A 22,567-nucleotide genomic window follows, 5' to 3' on the forward strand; every position below is an offset into this window, starting at 1 on the left:
CCTCTTAAATGTCACCCACAACCACAAAGAATTCTATCATGTCAGCTTCCAGTTATCCTGAAATGTTGAAAAATCAGCACATATCTCACTAAAATCCATCATTATAAGCCGGTTTCCTTAGTTAGCCTACCCCTCAGACGTGTATTGAGGCCACCGGTTTCAAAATGTTGGCCAGATTGAAGTTTAGTGATCGTGCTCTCCCTTTAAGGACTGCTTGACTAAGAATTAACACAACTCTATAAAGCTTGTTTTAGCGGCAGTTCACTTTCATGTGTTGCAATGTTGTTACTTTCATATTAAATACTATTTTGGACTGATATATTGTTCTATTTGGATATCACTTTCGTCAAATATGCGGTAAGGCGCTTCATTGAACTGCGGTGGTTTTGGTAACATTTTCGATTCGCTGATTACTCAGATAGGGTAAAAAAAACAGTATCCAATTGAGCAAAATTATGTAAGGTTAATTTAAATAATTAATTTTTAAAAAACAAAGTTTTTTCGAGGGAAGTAAAGAGCAAAGTTGAAACTTAAAACGAACAAAAATTATTACTTCACAGCCTATCTAACATATGTATTACAGTTAATTACTTGGTAAAAAAAAAAAACTGTTTTTTTAATTTAGTAACTGAGATAAAAGAGCACTTGAACAAGGTCTAGACCTTACTCATCCATCCAATCACCAAGGACAAAACAGTATATCCAACCCGATAATCCATATATCAATAAAACTAATACAAATAAATGTACTGGTGATATTTCCCTATGTTTGTAGGATTGTAGAAAACTAGCGCTTTACTGAAAACACAAAACAATATAGGAGTTTTGGTAGGCCTACGGTAAAGATTGACTGTCGTTTTGGATCTGAAAAGGACATTTCATGATTATTTTGAAGACAAGTTCGAAGTGAAGGAATGTTATTAATATTATGACTGCAAACTCGCTTTAAAATTCGTATCACAAATCTATAAATCTTTCGTTTTATAGAGAGAAATAACTGGATTTCCAGAGTTCATATTACAGTTGATATGTTCTTCATTTCGAGTAATACTAGGTGATACCAAGATGTTAACTGATAAATCCATTATTTTATAGGCTGCCTAATGTCTTTAAACTTATTATTTTTATGCCTAAGTTTTCAAGATAATTTTAATTGTATACTGAAAGTTACTGATATCACAGCTCTTGTAGGACTATGAAAAGCGTTATAGATTAGTTTGTTGTTGTGAAGCTATCTATTTAGTTTTGACTCCTAAATCAATATTCTTGTTTTTATATTTGGCTTTTGTGTTTTCAGTAAAGCGCTAGTTTTCTGTAGTCATACAAACATAGGGAAATATCACCAGTTGATTTATTTTCATTAGTTTTATTGATATATGTTTGATAGGCCATGAAATAATAATTTTAGTTCGTTCTAAGTTTCAACTTCGCTCTTTACTTCCCTCAAAAAAACTTTGTTTTATTTAAATTAATTACAGATCAAGAAGGAAGTGTGGTCGCTATAACACGTAAGTACCGCTCTAATTATATACACTCAATCGTGCTATTGAAAATTCATTGAGAATATTCAATTTGGGCTGTATATTTGTCCATTAAGAGGGGAGGAGGGTGAACTTTAATTGCCTCCATTTAAGAATGATACAAGCAAGTATTTTATAATATTTTAAAGTAGTTTTAGAATTTCATAGTATTTCCTTCCGGAGAGCGTTAATTCTAAACTGATGCGAAATTTGAATTTAAAAGATGAATATATCCCCCAATCCGTTTTTTGACGCTCTTTTCAAATATGCTAATCAATATCCCTGCAGATGTGTTCCACCCCTCACCCTCACTCATGATAAGGGGAAGTATAGCCCAGGAATATGTATAAGTTTTTTTTTTTTTTTTTTTTTTAGCTTGGTTTGGTATTTTGAACCGTTTTTCAATGAGAAATAAGCAAAAAAAAAATAATGCAAACCACAAAATCAGCAAACTTTTGAAAGCAGTCTATGGCTAGGGAAAATGCAATTTATCATTCGATTCCATATTTATTGCTTTTTCCAAATATAATAATCACTGCCGCCTGCAATTACGTCCCAGGCCTCCTCTGGCAAATTTCGAATGTTTTACTGCTAGAATCAAGGTGAAAAACTGCATCCGATGTGTCTTTTAAGCTCTTTCCGAATATACGAATCGCTTCCGCCACAAACTTTATTTTGACCCCTTGAAAGGACCCTACAAAGTGAAACCTTTTTTCTTATTATTGACCAATGGACAATGACTTTCAAAATTCTTTAAACTACTTTAATACAATCACAAATACTTACTTCTATTAATAATTATTTGAAAAAAACTACGTTTTCTAAAGAGTTAAAGAGGCTGAGTTACAAGGTCGAACCTTAAAACGTACAGGGATTAGGAGGCACAGTTGGGGGGCTGCCGCCCCAAACCCCCGCTTTCGCAGCCTTTAAATATAAAAAAAAAATTTCTTTAAACTGAAAGTAAGGAGCGACATTAAAACTTAAAAAGAACAGAAATTATTCCGTATATGAAAGAGGCTGTGCCCTCCTCAACGCCTCGCTCTTTACGCTAAAGTTTGACTTTCTCACAACTCTTTTTTTAAACAATAAAAACTTTAGCGTAAAGAGCGAGGCGTTGAGGAGGGCACAGCCTCTTTCATATACGGAATAATTTCTGTTCTTTTTAAGTTTTAATGTCGCTCCTTACTTTCAGTTTAAAGAAATTTTTTTTATATTTAAAGGCTGCGAAAGCGGAAGTTTGGGGCGGCAGCCCCAACTGTGCCTCCTAATCCCTGTACGTTTTAAGGTTCGACCTTGTAACTCAGCCTCTTTAACTCTTTAGAAAACGTAGTTTTTTTCAAATAATTTCTGCACGTTTTTGTACAGTTTATTACTTATTATTGCTTGACTAACTGTTAGCTGATCGTGTCAGGAGTTAAAGTTGGGGGGCTTCCGCCCCCAAACCCCCCGCTCTTGAACATTCTTGTGTTAAGGCTTTTAATTCCTGAATACTCAAATCACGTCGTACAGGGTGCCTCCTAATCCCTGTACGTTTTAAGGTTCGAACTTGTGACTCAGCCTCTTTAACAGCCCCCCAACTGTGCCTCCTAATCCCTGTACGTTTTAAGGGTCGACCTTGTAACTCAGCCTCTTTAACTCTTTAGAAAACGTAATTTTTTTCAAATAATTTAAAAAAGAAACTGAGTTTCTTTTCAAAGTATATAAAAAAGTTGCTCTGATGGTGAATCGAACCCGAGTTTTCAGCCTGAAAGTCTGAAGTCTTAGCCGCTGGACTATACAAACACAATAGTAATTGTTGTTTAGCAAATAGAAGGTATTTTCGACGCAAGCAAATTCCCAAAAATCTTGATATGTGGTTTTTGGAAAACAGGGAAGGAGTGATCAGATTGAGCTGAAATTTCGACGATAAGCTCCCAGGCCCCAGGAAAGCTTATCCTCTAAATTTCAGCCCGATCAGACAACGTTAAAGGGGGGTTGTGGAGGGAAAAATTAACATGGGCTAATATAGGAAAACGAGGTTTTTCGTAAATGTAAATTCGGGGGATAATTTTTTCGGTCTTAAAATATCAAAAGGCCCTAACAGGTTGAATTATGCTTCGAATGAGTCCTCATTCAACCGGATCCGTTGCCAACTGTGGCCTGTAGGCGTGGCTAACAAAAAAAAAAAGAGATGACTTTTAAGTGGCTATATTTGGTTTTTGAAAACAGGGAAGGAGTGATCGGATTGAGCTGAAATTTCGAGGATAAGCTCCCGGGCCCTAGGAAAGCTTAACCTCTAAATTTCAGCCCAATCGGACAACGTTAAAGGGGGCTGTGGTGGGAGGGTCCAAACTTCCGGCCCAGTTTACCCCATGAAGATAAAGTCGGAGGAGGATGAAATTTTGCAAGTTTCTTAGTTTGAGCTTGGGCTACAAAATGCAATTACCGCCGTCTCTCTGCGACCTCTAGGACCTGAAATCGCTTAACATTGTGGTGGGTCGCCTCTTTATAGAGGCACAAGTGTGCCTCCTTGATAAAAGTGCATTGCTATACTTAACTCCCCCCCCCCTACTATTCTAGAACTGTACAGTTCTTTTATTCTCTCTTGTTTCCCGTTCGTCGTAAAATAGTACAGAAGAAAAGAGTCGCACTTTTGAAAAATGTAGTTGGAATATGCAGGCTACTATGGACTGTATATTTATCTATTAGACGGGGCAGGGTAAAGATAAGTAATACAATTTTAGAAATGAGATAAGTAATTATTTAAGGCAATTTTCAAAATTTTTTTAACAATTTTCTAAGGAAGAACGAGGTGGTGTAACTTTGAAGATTTTATCTTTTCAGAAAGTTTCTGAAAATTGCGAGGGTTCATCGACTTGAGAAATATATATATATATATATATATATATATATATATATATATATATATATATATATATATATATATATATATATATATATATATATATATATATATATATATATATATATATATATATATATATATATATATATATATATATATATATATATATATATATATATATATATATATATTATATAGAGCAAGGTTTGTTCTACAGTTGTTGCACCCTCCGCTGGGTACATGTTTACTCAGTTAGAGTGCCCTTGCTCACCCAAAATCTTGCCACGATGTTTCCTACTGTTTCTTAGATTTTTTTTTTTTTTTGTATAATTCGCCTATTTTGCTTTTTTAGAATGCGTTTCAAAATAGACATCTGTGCAAGTGACTGTAAACGAAATTTTATGTTTCCTCTTAAAAAAAGTTGTACAGGATTTGTCCTGTGCAATTTTTTATTATAAGCCATGCTGCTAATGCATGTGAACAGTAACTGAGATGAAAACCTTGTAGCGTCTCCATTTCACTGTTAGACTATTATTTCAAGGTTTAATACTGTCGCAGAAAATATTATACAATGATTAAGATCGTGTACACCCAAGGACATTCACAGGAAGGTAGTCGTGGGCTCAACCCCTTCCCCCTGGAAAAATATACATATTAGTATATTAAATGTACGTATTAAGTATACGTGAAAATATAACTGTTAGTGCAATAGTTTTTGTTGCTTGTAAAGGTTATGACGCTTCTATGGCAATTACAACATTGGCAATTTCTCAAAATTGAGAGAAAGCAGTTTTCAAATGCTGTATTTTTTATAGATCTCTAAGGATGGGCGGCGCTCTGTTTTTTCTGATTAGTTAAGCTGGATTTAAACGTTCGTTATTCCATTTGAACTTGAATTTGAAATCTCTGGGAAATTAGTGAAAATGAAAGGGTATTGCAAAAGTTTTGCAATAAATTAGTGTTTGAAAATTGAATCCATTTTTAAGATATGGCAAAAATGATTTGTCATATGCTCTATTTCAGACTGTGAGTGAGAAGAGCAAAAATGTCATATGCTCTATTTCAGACTGTGAGTGAGAAGAGAGGATTTAATGAATTTTAAAAGAAACCGAAACGTTTATATATTTTAAAAACTGAATAAGACCAGAGACAACAGATGTGACCAATCTATATAACTTGTGAAATGTTGCAATTGTTAGTTTTATCTACTATATTATAGTTGGATATTTGACAACAAAATTGATATTTTCATAATCCTTTGAGAATGTGTATTTTGAAGTCTCAAATTTGACCACCTGCTGTATGTGCTGGCATTTCTGATGGTTTTTAATGTTCACTGTTATTCCGATTCTAAGACTTTTAGATAGGATGTAAAGTTCTGGCATCTTAAAGTTGTCTCTTGCAAATAAAGGAATAAAGAAATGGGGCAAATTCCTCCAAGACAGTTTCTCCAAGGCCTGTTGAAAATGCTCAAGTGTATAGAAGTTTGTATATTACTACAGTATATGTTGCAGTTTTTAATTTTATTAACAATATTATTGTTGGATATTTGACAATAAAATTGTTAGTTTAGTGGTCATTTGAGAATGTGTATTTTGAAGTCCTAAATTGAAAATTTTTTTGGCACTAATGACCTACCTGTTGTGTGTTCTGGGATTTCAGATAGTTTTTAATGCTCACTGTTTTATTTTTATTCCGCTGTTAAGCCTTCAGATAAGATGTAAAGTTTGGTACTGGTGCATTATACCTAACACAGCGCTATACACGAAAGAAGTCAAGTTTGGTTAATGCTAATGAAATATAATAAAATAGGATGAATATATAATAGTTTAGAAACAAATTTGGGCTATATATTTGCACATTAGGGGGGTGGGGGTAAAGCATAGCATATATTAAATACGTAACCTAACCTAACCTAGGTACCTCCCCCCCCCGAAACCCCAGAAAACAACAGTTTAAATATTGTAAACACACTGAGAAATCACGCTTTGCAATCAATTTAGATAACAAATATCCGTTTGACGGGTCTCTGTCTGATTTCCTTGTACAGTCTATAGCGCTGTGTTAGGTATAATGCACCAGTCCCTAAAGCTCTAATATCCTATAGTTTCTTTTTGTAAATGAAGGAGTAAAGAAATGGGATTAATTCCTCCGAGACTTCTTCAAGGTCTGCTGAAAACCACAGAGCATAGAGTATGTGGTCGTCTGCTTGAGGTTCTTTGGGGTTTTTAAGTTATCTCTGGGAAGTCCTGGATAGGTTTACTTCCAGCGAGTACCTAGTACAGGTTGGGGCTCCTCAGTGTAGTATCCTGGGACCGAAACAGAACCTGTTTATAAACATTGCTTGTCAACAAATGAGGGTCTCATTAACCCTCTATACCATTTTACTGCCGATACCAGTGTCCATACCCATTATGACCTTTAACAAAACTTCCTTGTCCTTACAATTGCTTTTCCATAGAGATAAAGAAGTGACGACTGGATGGTTAACTTCAATTCACCCAAGACCAAGAAGCGGTACTTGTCAAACAGTTCGTGGTAACGAACTGTAAGTAAGGAGCGACCCGGCTCAATGGTAACCGAAACTCTAGAAAACGGGTTTTTGATATCAATAGATACATCAAAAGAAGGTTGCTGAGAAAATTTGGCTGATTTTCAAAAAAAGAGGGAAAGACCCCCTAAAAGTTATAGAACCTTAATGAAAATCACACCATCATATTCAGCGTATCAGAGAACCCTATTGTAGAGGTTTCAAGCTCCTATCTACAAAAATAGGGAATTTCCCATTTTTTGCCGAAAGAAATATCACTGATGCGTGTTTATTTTATTTTTTTTTTCCAGGGGTGATCGTATCGACCCAGTGGTCCTAGAATATCGTGGGAGGGCTCATTGGAACGAAAATTAAAATTTCTAGTGCCCTTTTTAAGTGACCAAAAAAATGGAGGGCAACTAGGCCCCTTCCCACGCTCATTTTTTTCCCAGTCATCCGATCAAAAATTTGAGATAGCCATTTTGTTCAGCATGGTGGAAAATATGTCTTTTAGGATGACTTAATCCCCCGAAGTCCCCTGGGGGAGGGCTAAAAGTTATGAACTTTACCCAATGTTAACATATAGTATTGGACATTGGGAATTATACAGAAGTTTTCAGGAGGGTTTTTTTTTTGGTAGTGGGGGGGGGGGCTGGGTTGGGGGTTATGTTGGAGGATCTGTCCATGAAGGAAGTTTTCATGGGGGAGGGGAAATTGTCATGAAGGCGGCGCCGGACTTGCCAGCATTATTTATTGGTTATTGGGAAGTATACAGACATTTTCAGGAAGGATTTTTTTCTGGAGGGGGGGGATGGAGGAGGGGGTTACTCGGGAGAATCTTTCCGTGGAGGATGTTTCTTTGGGGTAAGGGACATTTCTATGAAGGGGGGCGCCGGATATCCAAGCATTATTTAAAAAACGATCAGAAATTAAATAAAAAAAAACAAGTCTTTTCAACGGAAAGTAAGAAGCAACATTAGAACTTAAAACGAACAGAAATTATAACGTATTTGATGGAGTTCTCCCCCAAGTCAATACCTCGCTTTACGCTACAGTTTTTTTAGTGCTTTCAAAAGAGCTATCTATTCTAATTAAACGGCTTTTGTGATTCAGGGGTTTGTGAATCAAAATTCTTTTTAACTTTTAACGTAAAAAGCGTGGTGTTGACTAAGGGGAGAACCCCCCTCATATACGTAAAAACATATACGTAATAAAAAAAACAATAACAAAAAACAAGCGATACGGCTCAATAGTAATCGAAACTTTTAAAAACGGAATTTTGATGTCAATAAATGTATCAAAAGAATGTGTCTATAATGCTGATTCTAAATATATAAATTTTATTAAGTTTAGTATTACTCATCAAAGGGTAAGAGCCTGAGAAAATTTACCCGATTTTTTAAAGAGGGGGGAAACATCCCCTACAAGTGAAAGAATTTTAATGAAAAACACTGTCAGATTCAGCGTATCAGAAAACCCTATTACATAGGTTTCAAGCTCATATCTGTCCCCTTCTCAACGCCTGGCTCTTTACGGTAAGTTTGACTCTGTCTCATAAATTTATTTTTAAAAACAATAAAAAAGTATAGCGTAAAGAGCGAAGCGTTGAGGAGGGGACATCCCCTGTCATATACGGAATAATTTCTGTTCGTTTTAAGTTTTAATGTTGCTCCTTACTTTCAGTTTAAAAAACTTGTTTTTTTTATTTAATATGATATAGCGACCACACTTTGTTCTTTAATAAAACGGTTTTTTTTTGTCTGTACTCGGAGATAGTCAGCTTAGCCTGAGTGAGCCTACTATACAGATATTTTTCAATTACACATCATAGGCAGCGCAATCGCGCTGCCTAAGTAAAGAACGGTGTTGGCACAATGTATTGTTTATTTATTTTTTTGTTTTTTTTCCATACCAGGGCACTTCGTATCGAAGGAGTTGTCGTAGAAACTTCGGAAGCGGGCTCATTCAATTGGAAATTGGAATGGCTTGCGCTCTTTTTAATACCGTAGTCGAAAGTGATTGGAAGGCAACTAACACCCCTTCCACGCTCACCGTTTCCCCAAACACATCCAATTAAAATTTTGAGATAGCCATTTTGTTCAGCGTAGTTGATTTCTAGAGAGAAAATATGTTATTAAGGAGGACACTCCCCCACAACCCTCAGGGCAAGGGTATTAAGCTATGCCCTGGGGGCATATAAGAATGATGTTGGCACAATGTATTATTTTTTTTATACCAGGGCACTTCGTATCGAAGAAGTGTCGTAGAAACTTCAAAAAGGGCTCATTCAATTGGAAATTGGAGTGGCTTGGGCCCTTTTTAATAGTCGAAAGTGATTGGAAGGTAACTAACACCGCTTCCACTCCCACCATTTCCCGAAACACATCCAATTAAAATTTTGAGACAACCATTTTGTTCAGCGTAGCTGATTTCTAGATAGAAATTATGTTTTTGAGGACACTCCCCCACAGCCTTCATGGCAAGGGTTGTAAGTTATACCCTGGGGGCATATAAGGATTTTATAGAAGGCGTTGTCGTAGAAACTTCAAAAAGAGCTCATTCGATTGAAAACTCAAATAGTTAGGGCTCTTTTTAACAGTAATAATTTAATGTAGGGCAACTAACCCCCCTCTCACGCCCACCCTTTCCCCAAAAACATCCGATCAATATTTTGAGATAGCCATTTTATTCAACGTAGTTTTTAGTTCTGGAAATTAGGTCTTTGAGAATGATAACCCCCCAAAGCCCTCAAGGCAAGGGTTTTAAGTTATGCCCTGGGGGCATATAAGGTTTTTATAGAACGCGTTGTCGTAGAAACTTCAAAAAGGGTTCATTCGATTGGAAATTGAAATGGCTAGTGCCCTTTTTAATAGTCGAAAGTGATTGGAAGGCAACTAACATCCCTTCTAATGAAAAGCTAAGGATGCCTACAAATAATTAACACAGAAGCCAAGATAAAAGAACTTCATATGAAAACAATTATCGAAGAAATCCATTTTGAAGAAACAACCCCTATGAAAAATTGGTATAACGCTTGGGTGAGAAATGAAAGGAGTGACTGCCCGAATTCGGTACAAAAACATTTCGGATCTGTCAAAGAATAGCTGGAAAAAAGGATCGCAGACCCCGATAGCAAAAAAATCAACAAAACGGATATGAAACAATGGTTCATTTCAAAGGAAAACCTACCTCCAGCGAAAATTCTAGAGACGAGTGATCTTGATGATGAAAACTGAAGAAACCGACCACACTCTATACACTCTAGTTTCTTCGATACACTCTAGTTTCTTACCGCCGAAGGTTAAAGAGCATGCGTTTTTCCAAGTTCACAGAATACTGCCGACTGAAGAGAGAAAACATAGGATAGACCCCACCAAGGCGACCGGAATGTGCGGAAGGTGTGGAAATCAAATTGAAACACTTGAACATGTAAAAACAGAATTAGATGAATTGAAACAACTGTTAGGTAGTGAAATACAAGAAAATGAGGAACTGGTCACCGCAGAAAAGATTGTAGAATTAAAATTATGCACGGAAATCAATCAAGTTAAAAAACACGAGGATTTGGCACACATTTCACACATTTCAGCAACTTTGTTTGGAAAGCAAAAATAAAAGATATGAACTCAACAGTGGTCATGAAAAAGGTAAGCGTTCAGTGGGATAGGCTAGTAAATATAGAGAAAGGCAAACATAAAGAAGAAAAGTGAAGGTAAAGGTAAAAGTGAGGTTTTTTTTTAGAAGAGAGTAAAAAAACTGAATAAAAAAGTTTTGTTAGAATTTATAATTAGAAATTGAAATGTTGTTAATTAAAAAAGGAATAAAAAAATGATAAAGAAAGAAGTATTAAAAGTAGGATAAAGATAAAGTTTTAAAGAGAATTGTCAAGTTTTGAAAGTAGGATAATGATAATGTTTTAATCAGGATTGAGCAGCCAAAGGGGAAATGAAAGATGAGTAATAAGGATAAACGAAATGAAGTAGGAAGACAATGAAAGATTCTGCCTATTGGTATTTATTTGTAATGGTGGAGTATTTCATTTCATTCTTACTTTTTTATTATTATTACTATTATTATTTTTTTTATATATATATATCCTTATTTTGGGGGACGGGGGTAAATGCGAATTATTTATCGGGGGAAATAGAGGTTGCTGAAAAAGAATATGAAAAGTGTAATTTAAGGTGACGATGGAAGGGGTGCCCTAAGGGGGAAGGGCAGCATGAGATATCGGATGAATCTAAAAGGTATAAGAAAATTGAAATGTAGTATATCTCCATTTTTATATCCTGGTATATTTTGGAATGCTCAATCTTTATATAATTTTAATAAATTGAATTTTTTGAAGAAGTTTTTTTATTAAGAAAAGAGTAGGTGACATTAGATAAATTATGAGATATTTTTAAAGAAAACTTGAAGGTCACCGAGAGGAGAGGTGGTGGTATTAAAAAAAAACGCCTGCCTCCGGGCCCTGGGTGGTTGTGTCGACCCCGGAGTTTTCATTCGGAGTTTCTTTGAATTATTTAAAAAAAATAGCTATCTCAAAGTTCTTATCAGACGGGTTTGAGAAAAAAAGGGCATGGAGGGGGGGGGCTAGTTGCCCTCCGATATCTTTTGACTCTTTAAAAGTGAACTAGAACTTTCAATTTCCAATCAAATGAGCCCTCTCAAAGGTTATACGAGCATACCCTCCATAAGAACCATATATGCCCCCAGAACAATATCGTACAATGCCTGGCCCGGGCCCTGGAGGGTTGTGTTGACACAGAAGTTTTTTTTTATCCGACCTTTGAACTATTTTTAACGAAATGACCATACGTAAAGGAGTTTTTGTTATATGATCTTTGAACTATTTTTTAACAAAATAGCTACCTCAAATTTTTTTCAGATGCATTTGGCAAAAGAGGGCTTGTAATGGAGCTAGTTGCCATCCGATCACGTTTGACTCTTAAAAAGGGCACTAGAACTTTCAGTTTCCAATCAAATGAGCCCCTTTTGAAGTTTATACGACGACCCTTTCTATATGAAGTGCCTCTGGGAAAATATAAATTGGAGTGTGGAGGGGGGGAGCTAGCTGCCCTCCGATGACTTTTGACTCTTAAAAAATGAATTACAACTTTCAATTCCCAATCAAATGAGCCCTCTATGAAGTTTATACGAGCATCCCCACCATAACAACCATATATGTCCCCAGGGCATAACTTACAATGCCTTTTTCCCGGGCCCTGGGGGGGGGGGGCTGTATTGATACCGGAGTTTTTGTTATCTGAACTTCGAACTATTTTTAACAAAAAGTGCCCTTTTTAATAGTCGAAAGCGATTTGAGATAGCCATTTTGTTCAATGTAGTTGATTTCCGGATAAAAATTATGTTTTTGAGGAGGACCCTCCCCCACAGCCCTCAGGGCAAGGGTTGTAAGTTATGCCCTGGGGGCATATAAGGTTTTTATAGAAGGTGTTGTCGTAGAAACTTCAAAAAGGGCTCATTCGATTGTAAGTTCAAAGGGCTAGTGCCTTTTTAATAGTCTAAAGTGATTGGAGGGCAGCTATCCACCGTCTCACGCCCACCTTTTCCCCAAACACATATAATCAAAGTTTTGAGATGGCCATTTTGTTCAACGTAGTTGAAAGTTCAGGAAATTGATTTCCAGATAAAAATTATGTTTTTGAGCAGGACACTCCCCCCACAGCCCTCAGGGCAAGGGTTACAAGTTATGCTCTGGGGGTATATAAGATTTTTATAGAAAGCGTTGTCGTAGAACCTTCAAAAAGGGCTCATTCGATTGGAAATTGAAATGGCTAGTGCCCTTTTAATAGTCGAAACTGATTGGAAGGCAACTAACACCCCTTCCACGCCCCCAGGGAATAAATTATAACCCTTGCCCTGAAGACTGTGGGGGGAGTGTCCTGCTCAAAGCTATAATTTCCTGAACTTTAAACTGCGTGGAACAAAATGGCCATCTCAAAATTTCGATTGGATGTATTTGGGGAATTGGTGAGCGCGGAAGGGGTTTTAGTTGCCTTCCAATCACTTTTGACTGTTAAAAAGGGCACTAGCAATTTTCAATTTCCAATCGAATGAGCCCTTTTTGAATTTGCTACGACAACGCTTTCTATAATAACCTTATTTACCCCCAGGAAATAACTCACAACCCGTGCCCTGGGGGCTGGGGGGGGGGGGGGGTTGTCCTTCTCAAAGACCTAATTTCAAGAACTTAAAACTACGTTGAACAAAATGACTATCTCAAAATTTTGATTGGTTGTGTTTGGGGAAAAGGTGGGTGTGAGAGATGTGTTAGTTGCCCTCCAATCACTTTCAACTATTAAAAAGGGCATTAGCCCTTTTGTATTTTCCATCGAATGAGCCTTTTTTGAAGTTTCTACGACAACGCTTTCTATAAAAAAAACCTTATATGCCCCCAGGGCATAACATAAAACCCTTGCCCTGAGGGCTCTGGGGGGTGTCGTCCTCAAAAACATAATTTCTATATAGAAATCAACTACGCTGAACAAAATGGCTTATTCAAAATTTTGATTGGATGTTTTTCGGAAAATGAAGGGCGTAGACGGGGTGTTAGTTGCCTTCAAATCACTGTCGACTATTAAACAGGGCACAAGTCTCTACAATCTCCAATAGAATGAGCCCTTTTCGAAGTTTCTAAGACAACTTCTTCGATACGAAGTACCCTGGTCTAAAAAAAAAATAATACATTGTGCCAACATCGTTCTTATATGCCCCCAGGGCATAACTTAAAACCCTTGCCCTGAAAGTTGTGGGGGAGTGTCCTCCTCAAAAACAAATTTTCTCTCTGGAAATCAACTACGCTGAACAAAATGGTTATCTCAAAATTTTAATTGAGTGTGTTTGGGGAAATGATACACGTGAAAGGAGGTCTAGTTGTCTTCCAATCACTTTCGACTATTAAAAAGGGCACAAGCCGCTGCAATTTCCAATCGAACTAGCCCCTTTCGAAGTTTCTACGACAACTCCTTCGATACGGTGTGCCCTGGTCTAAAACCAAGAAAAAAAAAATTCATTGTTCCAACATCATTCTTTACTTAGGCAGCGCTACTGCGCTGCCTATGATTTGCTCTAAGAAACAGTTCTTAGAATCAAATCTACGGCTATAATAGATACAGTTCTAAGAAACAAATCTACGGGTTGGCTAGTTGTATGTAGAGTTATATGCCTGGTACCATTTGTCTTAAAAATAAACAATCATCTGAACAAACCCATTACAAACTTTCAAATATTTTCATCGTGCAAACGATAATTACCATCAGCGGCCGTAGTATCAATATTGAAATGTTGAAGCTTTAAGATATTTTAGTGCTTTCATCGTTAAGGTATTTCCCACAGATGAGTGTTGTCGTTTGCTTTGTCTAAATATGTGAAGTTCTTTGTTGGATATTTTGTTTATATGTTTTTTAGAAATATTTTATTTTCATAATAGGATCAGTTTAAATGATCATTCTCACTGATTTCAGGCCAAATATCTCTGATGTAACATTCACATTTTTTTTTATTTGTGAAAGTTTGTATACGGATGAAAGTAGAGAACGCTTCTTGGTACTTCCGTATTATATGGTACACACTCGATAACACTAAATTTAAATAAATTACAGTAGAATCATGACTCAGTAATATCTGGCTACTACAGTCTTGGCGCGCATAAGAGCTCTTCCCATATTCTCGTACGTCCTCGTCCATCGGACCGCTGATGGCAGATAAAATAAGAACCCTGGAACATGTATTTTCAAAAAAATTTTTTACAAAATGCCTTTGAAACCAACTCGAGACATTGCAACCTACTTGTAATTCCTAAAAACATCTAATAATAATATTGCACGACTAATTACCGATTTTTATATATGTATTGTAATAAACTAACTTAAAATTAGATTCTTTAAAATTTAGTGTTACAAAGGTGAAGCCAAGTTTCGTGTTGAAGAGAAATCTGGCTTGTCTACCCGTGAAAAAACCTAATGTCGCTTATGTTTTAACGTTTTCCGTTGCACTTGTACATCGGTCTGCTCGAGAATTTGTATCGCAAAGATCAGATAATAACCAGTTTCCACAGTCTTTATACCAGACAATTACGTTCGGCTCGGTGGAAAACTACATTGTAGCTATATTTTAATTAAGTATACAGTTGGTATTTTGTTAGGTTACGTATTTAATATAATGCGGTCTGGGCGACCCCCCTTCCATAGTTTTTTGTTGTAGTTTGCATAATTTTGTTACTAAACTATTATATTTTCATAATATTTTGGTATATATCATTATGATTAAACTAACTTCACTTCTCGAGTGTGTACCGTATAATACGCAAGTACCCACCACTTCCTCTATTCGGTGTAATATTTTGACGATTTTTGGATGCGAATAATCAAATATTTGGTCTTAAAACAAAAATTTAGCGTCTGGGAAAATCAAAGTCAGTTAGGATGACCCTTTAACAATCCTTCTTTGTAATGGATATGACAATTCCAATAAAATAAGGTACTTAAGTATCATAAGAGAACACTCGAGAAGGGAAGTTTGGTTAATGCTAATGAAATAAAACAAAATTATAATGAGAATATAATAGCTTAGAAAAAAATTTGGGCTATATATTTGCAATTTAGGGGATGGGATAAAGCATAGCATATAAATACGTAACCTAAACAAAATTATTCTAACCTAGCCTAACCAAAATACCAACTAAATACTTAAATAAAATATAGCTACAATGTATATTCCAACCGAGCCAAAGCTAATAGTCTGGAATAAAGAAGTTGCATGACAGGTTTCTTGTCCCATGTTCGCGTCATTCGCGATCCAAATTCTCGAGTGTTTCTCGTATAATACAAAAGTACCCAAAATAATTTTTTCGGCTACATCATACCAAAAATAATTTCACAACTTTCGACTATCATTTTCACTGGAGTTTTGACAGTTTTTTTTTTTTTTTTACTCATCAAAATTGTTAAATGAGGAAGTGTCCAATTTAGTTGTATTGTATCTTCATAGAAAAAACTTTCGCCTTTAATTTTGATTTTCTCTTTGTGTCTTAGTTAAGTGATGAGGAAATGAGATTGCATATTTTAATTTTAATAATTTTAATATTTAAACCAAGACAGAAAATTTTATTATAACACGGTACCCAAACGAAAGAGTATCATATTTCTTTTTAAATGACTTGGAAAGTGAGAAAGATGAAACCAGGGGATCTTGACTGTGACAGTTCATAAGGTGTTATGTAAAATTTTTGTGGAAAGCAAATGTTTGGGCCATATCCCACAAGCGAAGCAAGTCTTATTGATAAATCTTTTTCACTTATCTTAATTGGCTCATAAGATGTTTCGAAATTTCTCATTTTACAATATGTGTTAATTGCCTCTTTTCTCAGTCACAGAAAACAGTTTGAAATTTGAACTTTTACTATCAAAATTTGTTTGCAGTAGGCCTATCTCAGACGCCTAAAGCAATCTTTGTTTTGTTAATAGTTGCTTATAAATAGCGGAGCCGAGGCTAATCCCCCCGGAAAGTAACCACCCGCGGAAAATACCCCCCCCCCTCTCCCCGTGCAAAATACCCCTCCCCCCGGAAAATATCCCCTATCCTGCGGAAAAAGTCCCCCGGAAAATACCCCCCCTGAAAAATACCCCCCGCGGTTGGTCTCCAATAACTTTCAACTTATGAAAAAAGGACTAACTCTCTATTTCTGATGTAATGAGCACCTTCCAAAGTTTTTGCGACCATGAGAGGGAGGTGGGGAAGAGGAAGGGGCAGTCCCCCTCCTATACGGAATAAATTCTCCTGATTTTGGGTTTAATGTTGCTCTTTACTTTCATAGTAACAGTGCAGACCAGAAATATTCCCTGAAATCAAGAGGTATTAGATATCAAATTCACATTATTGATGTGTATTTTAAAGTTTTTTGTACCCTCCTCCCCCCCCCCCGAAACAAAAGTCCTGGATACTACCTTGGGGACTATATATCAGTTTCTACCTCCCCCCTCCCGTCGTCTCTCGTTTAGAACTAATTCTGTATTTATCTGAAAAATCAATGAGAGTTGGGATGTTTTGGCATTAAATTGCACCCTTTGAGGCATTTCCCTTCCTCCCTAACTACACAACAATAAGAGAACCCCATTGTAGGCATTAAAATGCACCCTTTGAGCCATGTACCGTTTAAGCAATACCCATTAATATAGTAAGAAAATACTGTAAAGATTCTGCAAAAACCTCGTTTTTACTGAAGTCTATTGATGAAAATGTAGGGGGAGGGAAGGTATTTTTCACAATCTAGAGGGAGATTTTTTATTTATATTTTTAAGCAAAAATACCAAGAAAGGGGCTTTTTCAATTATAATAAAAAGAATAGCCTTTTTTAAGATCTAGGGTTAAGATCAACCCCTTCCCTCAATATTGATTCCCCTAATTAATTTGTATTAAAAAAAAAGTATTGCAAAATAAACTGCTTATTTATTAGAAATTATTTTAATTATTTTCTTTTCCTTTGGATATGTCACCAAGTATTTCGCAACAGCGAATATAAGCGAAAGTTTCTGGCGTGGTTTTTCCTAAAATCAACTATTTTCGTGGAACTTTTCGTGGCTACTCATAGTCTGTAGTTACATAAGAAAGCGTTAAATTGTTAGATTTTTTAAAGTAAATATTTTTTTATTCAATTTTGAGATTCTACAACTATACTCTTTTGAAGGTCAAAATTCCGGAATTCCGATTGGAGTGAATGTTGTCTGTCCAGATACACTTCTAAGGTTAAAGAACTTAATATTTGCTCTTCTTCTTAACTACTCATTAAGTGCTCATCTTTAATGAATCTTAATGGGGTTTTTCATAAGGGAAATGAACTCAGCAAATCTCCACTCATTTGTCGTTTTTGGGTGAAGTTGGTGGTTAAGTGATCCCAAAAGGGGTAGCCGAGGAGGTGTACCTGAAGTGGATACAAGCCACACAGAGTGTTGAATGAAGAGGAATTTTAACAATTTGGCTGAAATTAAAAGTTTCCGTAATTTTTTTTTATTTATTCGATTTATTGGGGTAGAGGAGGGGGTTTTGCAGCTGTGTTGCTCAGGTGGCTTGGTGCTGTAGTGAGTTGATTTGAAACACATTGGACTTTTGACATGCTTGGAACCCCCCACACCACCCCAAAATCAAACAATTGATAGAAGTATGTGAATAACTGAATATTCGTCAGAAAACGGAAAATTTATATACTTTTTTAGTCTTGGGCCTCTCCTAGATAGATTCTTGATCGTACTATTAGTAGTTATGCTAAAAGTCACTGTAGTGTCAGTAATTATGGTAGCAGTGATTGTTATGGGGGTAGCCGTACGGTAGGAATGATAGAGGTAGTAACAGTAACACAAGTAGTTGGTAAAGGAACAGTCTTGGTTGGAGTACTTGTAGCAGGAATAATCACGGTTTGGGCAGTCGTGGAAGGAGTGGTCACTATAAGAGGAGTAAATTACTATAATTGGTAGTAGGGATGAAGACTTTCTGGAACGCTAAAAAGAATTGGGTATTTGTTAAGAATCCAGTAGTCACGCGAGAATTGTATTGCGAAGATCAGATAGGCAATACCCGGAAATTATATGAGACGCTATATAAACAAAGGGTTTCTCACTCCCGGAACTATATTTAAAGTTTAGTTTTTGGGGGTTTAGGGGGGAATAAAAGATGTCTAGGTTGGGTTAGGTTAGGTTACGTATTTAATATATGTTATACTTTACCCCGCCCTCCCCCTAATGTGTAAATATATAGCCCAAATGTGTTTCTGAACTATTATTTTTATCCTATTTTGTTTTATTTCCTTAGCATTAACGAAACTTCACTTATCTCGTGACTACTAGATTCTTAACAAGTAGCAAAATTTGTTATTGCATAGGATGTTTTTTTTAAACTTTTGTTTATCAAAATTCATATTTCTGCATAATCTAGTGAGACAATGGTAACAAAAGCGTTACCAAGATCTTCTTACCAAGAGTTACCAAGTTATCTAGATAGACTTATCTGTCAACGAATGAAATGACATCATTTTTATACAATCCTAAAAAGGACTTATCCCAGATTTGCCTCTCAATCACTCGGACTATCGGTCTTGGCTTTTTCTACAATTAGCCATGTCTTGATGGCTTCAAAATACTTGACTTTAATTCAATAAAATCGAGTATTTTGCAGGCATCAAGACATAGCTAATTGTAGAAAAAGCCAAGACAGATAATAGACCAAGATCTCCTAAAAGGTCCATGAATGATTACTGTTCGAAAGAGATCCCACACGTCGACGTTTGTGAAATTTGGGGGCGACTTCTACGGGGCCCCAAATTATATAGACTACAAATCTGTGCAAGATTCTCGTTTTGAACTACCAATACTAACAACTTACTTCAATGAAGCACCAGTTATATTTACAGCCAAACTGAGATTTATAAGCTATACTCTTAAACTGAACACGCTGAATCAGTTGATCCTACCTTTCCCCTGCATTTCTTACTGTTCTAATAGATACCTAGCAGTTTTAAGTTTTTCATTTTGTGTTTTTTTTTGCCAGACAACCTTTCTTGTATAACATCCAACTGAATTTCTACCAAAGTTTCTCTAAGTCTTGCTTTTTCTTTATCCTATATACATTTGTCTTTGTAAATCACTCCTTCTCGGAGAAAAGATGTCTTGATTTCGGATGTTTGTGATTGCAATTCGGATATAGAATATCCGGTAATCGATGTCTTTAGATATTCTGAATTTGGATATTTTAAAGATTGTATGTTAGGTACTGGGATTTCCCAGTTGAGCCAACTCAAGAGAAATAATCTGGTATTTTTGGCCAAACTAAGATCCCTAACCTATCCCCTTAAACCGATCACTTGGTATCAACTAGTTCTATTCTTTCCTCGTGTATTCTACCGTTATCAAAGATATTTATCTGTTTTAAGTTTCCCAAAATCCCTTGTGACCGAGGGCAGATCTAGCTCGCAAAGTGACAAGGGCGCCAATAATTGACCAAATTAGCAAGTTCTGGTTTTGTTTTTAAAGAGCGATAACAGAAAAAAAAACACGGAATGAGGGTGCCAGAACAGATCTTGGGGGGGGGGGTCCCTGGCCCCCCTGGATCCACGAGGGTTTTCGCCACGTCTTTGGGGTCTGAAAAAAACTTCGTTGTTCAAAAAACGGGTCGTAACCGAGAGTAAGGGACTCAAAAGTATTTTCAAAATTTGCTTACTCTTCTGGAAAATGTATATCTGATAATAGGGTCTGTTATCCAGTTTCTGCGTTTCCCCAATTTTTGGGACTTACCTGAAAAATCAACGGATTTTTTTTGAATTTTGAAGTGATTTTGAATTAAAATCAGGTTGTCATCAATTTATGGCTAATTGGAGAAAAAGCCAAGGCAGTTGATAGTCTAAGTGAGAGGTACAGCTGACAAAAGCCTTTTTCAGGGATGTATAAAAATGATGTCATTTTCTCTTGTTGATAGATAGTCTATCATCCATCCACCCATCTTGGGACAGAACTAAGGTAAATAGTCATAGAAATTTAGGGATGATCAAGATTTCTGGGTTGAATCGAAAATTCAAGTCAGTGGAAGCAATGCTGGTATGACCGTATTCAGTCTGTTCCGCGTTTCTCGAAGTTTCGTCTCTTTCCTATGTTATTTTATTGCTTGTCTTTTGTTAAATCTAAAAATAAAAAAAAAAGAGAATGAAATTTTAGTTGTGCGCTGTGGGAAGAATTGAAAATTATTCTTCTATAAATGTACACGGCGACCCTTATAACGTTAAATTTGGCTCAATCTGAAAAAAGGAATGTAAATTCTTATAATATATTCTATACTCAATTTCTGGGTATGTACCTGACGTCATTTGTTGTCTGTCCAGTTATTGCATTCGTGTCAAGAAATGGCAAAGGATTTCACTATAGATTACTTTCACAAGTTACTATGTGGACTCGTGATATAAGCAAGGCAATTATGCGGCAGCTACTTAATGAGAAGTTAAATGATACTCATCAAAAAGTAAATAAAAGATAAAATTTAAATTGTGTTTTACACAGGTAGGGCCCAAAGGCATGGGTGCCGCCTGAAAGGGGCCTGGTCCGCCCTGGGAAAAGGCAAGAAAATTAAAATCTAATGGAGATATTATTGCCTATTTGAAGTACTTTAATTTATTATCGTCACACCTATACATTAAAAAATGGCCCCTCTTCCCTCTCCTTCGTAAAATTTGATAACAGCGTCCTTGCCCAATGCGTATGGTAAACTAACAACAGAGAAAATGCATGTCCATTAGAAACAAGTCCACACATTATTACAAGTGGCGCTTTATTTGAAACAAGTGGCACCTCGTGGTGCCACTCACACGGTAGAATTACTCGGAAGAATTACAAAGTTCAAAACATGCTTAAAGAGTAAATTCTAATTTGTATTTTGATTATAGACATTTATTAAGACCTGATCTGGATTTTTTTAAAAGTGAACCCCACTTGTTTTTAACCCCACTCCCCTCCCCCCTTCTATTCAAAATTTCATAGCAGCATTCGTGCTCAAGGAGTATGGCAAACTGAAAACAGAGTGAACTCATTACTTCAGCATATTTTGAATGTTGGTTGAACCCCTTAGCACCAATCACAGGTCAGATTTACCCAGAAGAATTAGGAAGTTCAAAACAAGCCTAAAGAGTATAATTATAAGTTGTGTTTTAAGTCCAATTTTGTTAGGATTTGATCTATGTATTTTAAGTAAGCAGGTTAGGTTGGTTGGTACACTCTTTTTCATTCAGGTTAGAAGAATGCACAATGCATGCACAATGCAGGAGAGTAATTTAAAAGAAGAGTAATTAAATATACCGATTGTGCCATTTCGATGAAAACATTTTTTTATGTCTTTTACCTAATGTAAAGCAAAAGAAGCAATAGAGACAAAAAAATTTCTATTTATGTTTTATAATGAAATTTAGCATGATTTTTATTATAACCACTATTATAATAAATGATTACCCACCAGAGTTGTTTATCCACACTTTTCTGTAACAAAAAAAAAACAAACATTTATATTCTGATGCAAATCTTTTGAATTGATTTTTACCAAGTCCTCAATATACTTTTATCTCTTTGGAAGACTCACTTGCCCTAATAACCACAACGCTTGCCAGTAATATTCTCCTTTGAAATTTTTAGTATTTTTATTTTTAACTTTTTTTTTCAGGTCGAAGCTTATTATTACAGCTCTTACTTTATGTGCATTCGCCTGTACTACATATACTGATTATATTCAAGTAGATAGTGAACTAATCAAGAATTTACTTCCTCCAATTCCGGACCTCGTGGTAGTTAATCAAAGCCCAAAGGTTGATTATAAAAGGGTAAGTGAGTTTTCAATCCATATTTCTTTAAGTTCTCCGCTTTATTTGCCTGAAGTAATTCAAAAGACGTTATGTGGTATTGCTTTTATAAAAATATAGAAAGAAGTTCCAACCAACAAACATAACACGTTTTAAACTAACCTCTACCGGTTTTCAAATAACTAGCATCTTTTCACAGCTTAAGTTGAAAAATCTGATGCACTCAAAAATAAAACATTGTCAATATTTTTGGCTTCAAGAATTGGCTGATCACAGATCAGTCCTCCAGCTATGGGAAAAGACATTAACAAAGGCCGAATAGTGGC

The 22,567-nt window shown here is 35.9% G+C and overlaps 1 protein-coding gene across 1 annotated transcript in view; it reads left to right on the forward strand.

Annotated features, from left to right (window-relative positions):
• The first annotated feature begins 208 nt into the window (after positions 1-208).
• The window catches only part of LOC148949134 (uncharacterized), a 203,270-nt gene continuing 180,911 nt past the window's right edge, over positions 209-22,567 (forward strand). The window contains exons 1-2 of the mRNA XM_089093196.1: positions 209-357; positions 22,106-22,262. Coding sequence (XP_088949322.1) covers positions 353-357; positions 22,106-22,262 — 162 coding nt within the window. The 5' untranslated portion in view covers positions 209-352. The remainder of the gene's footprint in view (positions 358-22,105; positions 22,263-22,567) is intronic.

This window comes from Artemia sp. Qi Xiang Cuo, chromosome 8, assembly GCF_049724085.1.
Source record: "Artemia sp. Qi Xiang Cuo chromosome 8, ASM4972408v1, whole genome shotgun sequence".
In the NCBI taxonomy this organism is placed as follows: Eukaryota; Metazoa; Arthropoda; class Branchiopoda; order Anostraca; family Artemiidae; genus Artemia; species Artemia sp. Qi Xiang Cuo.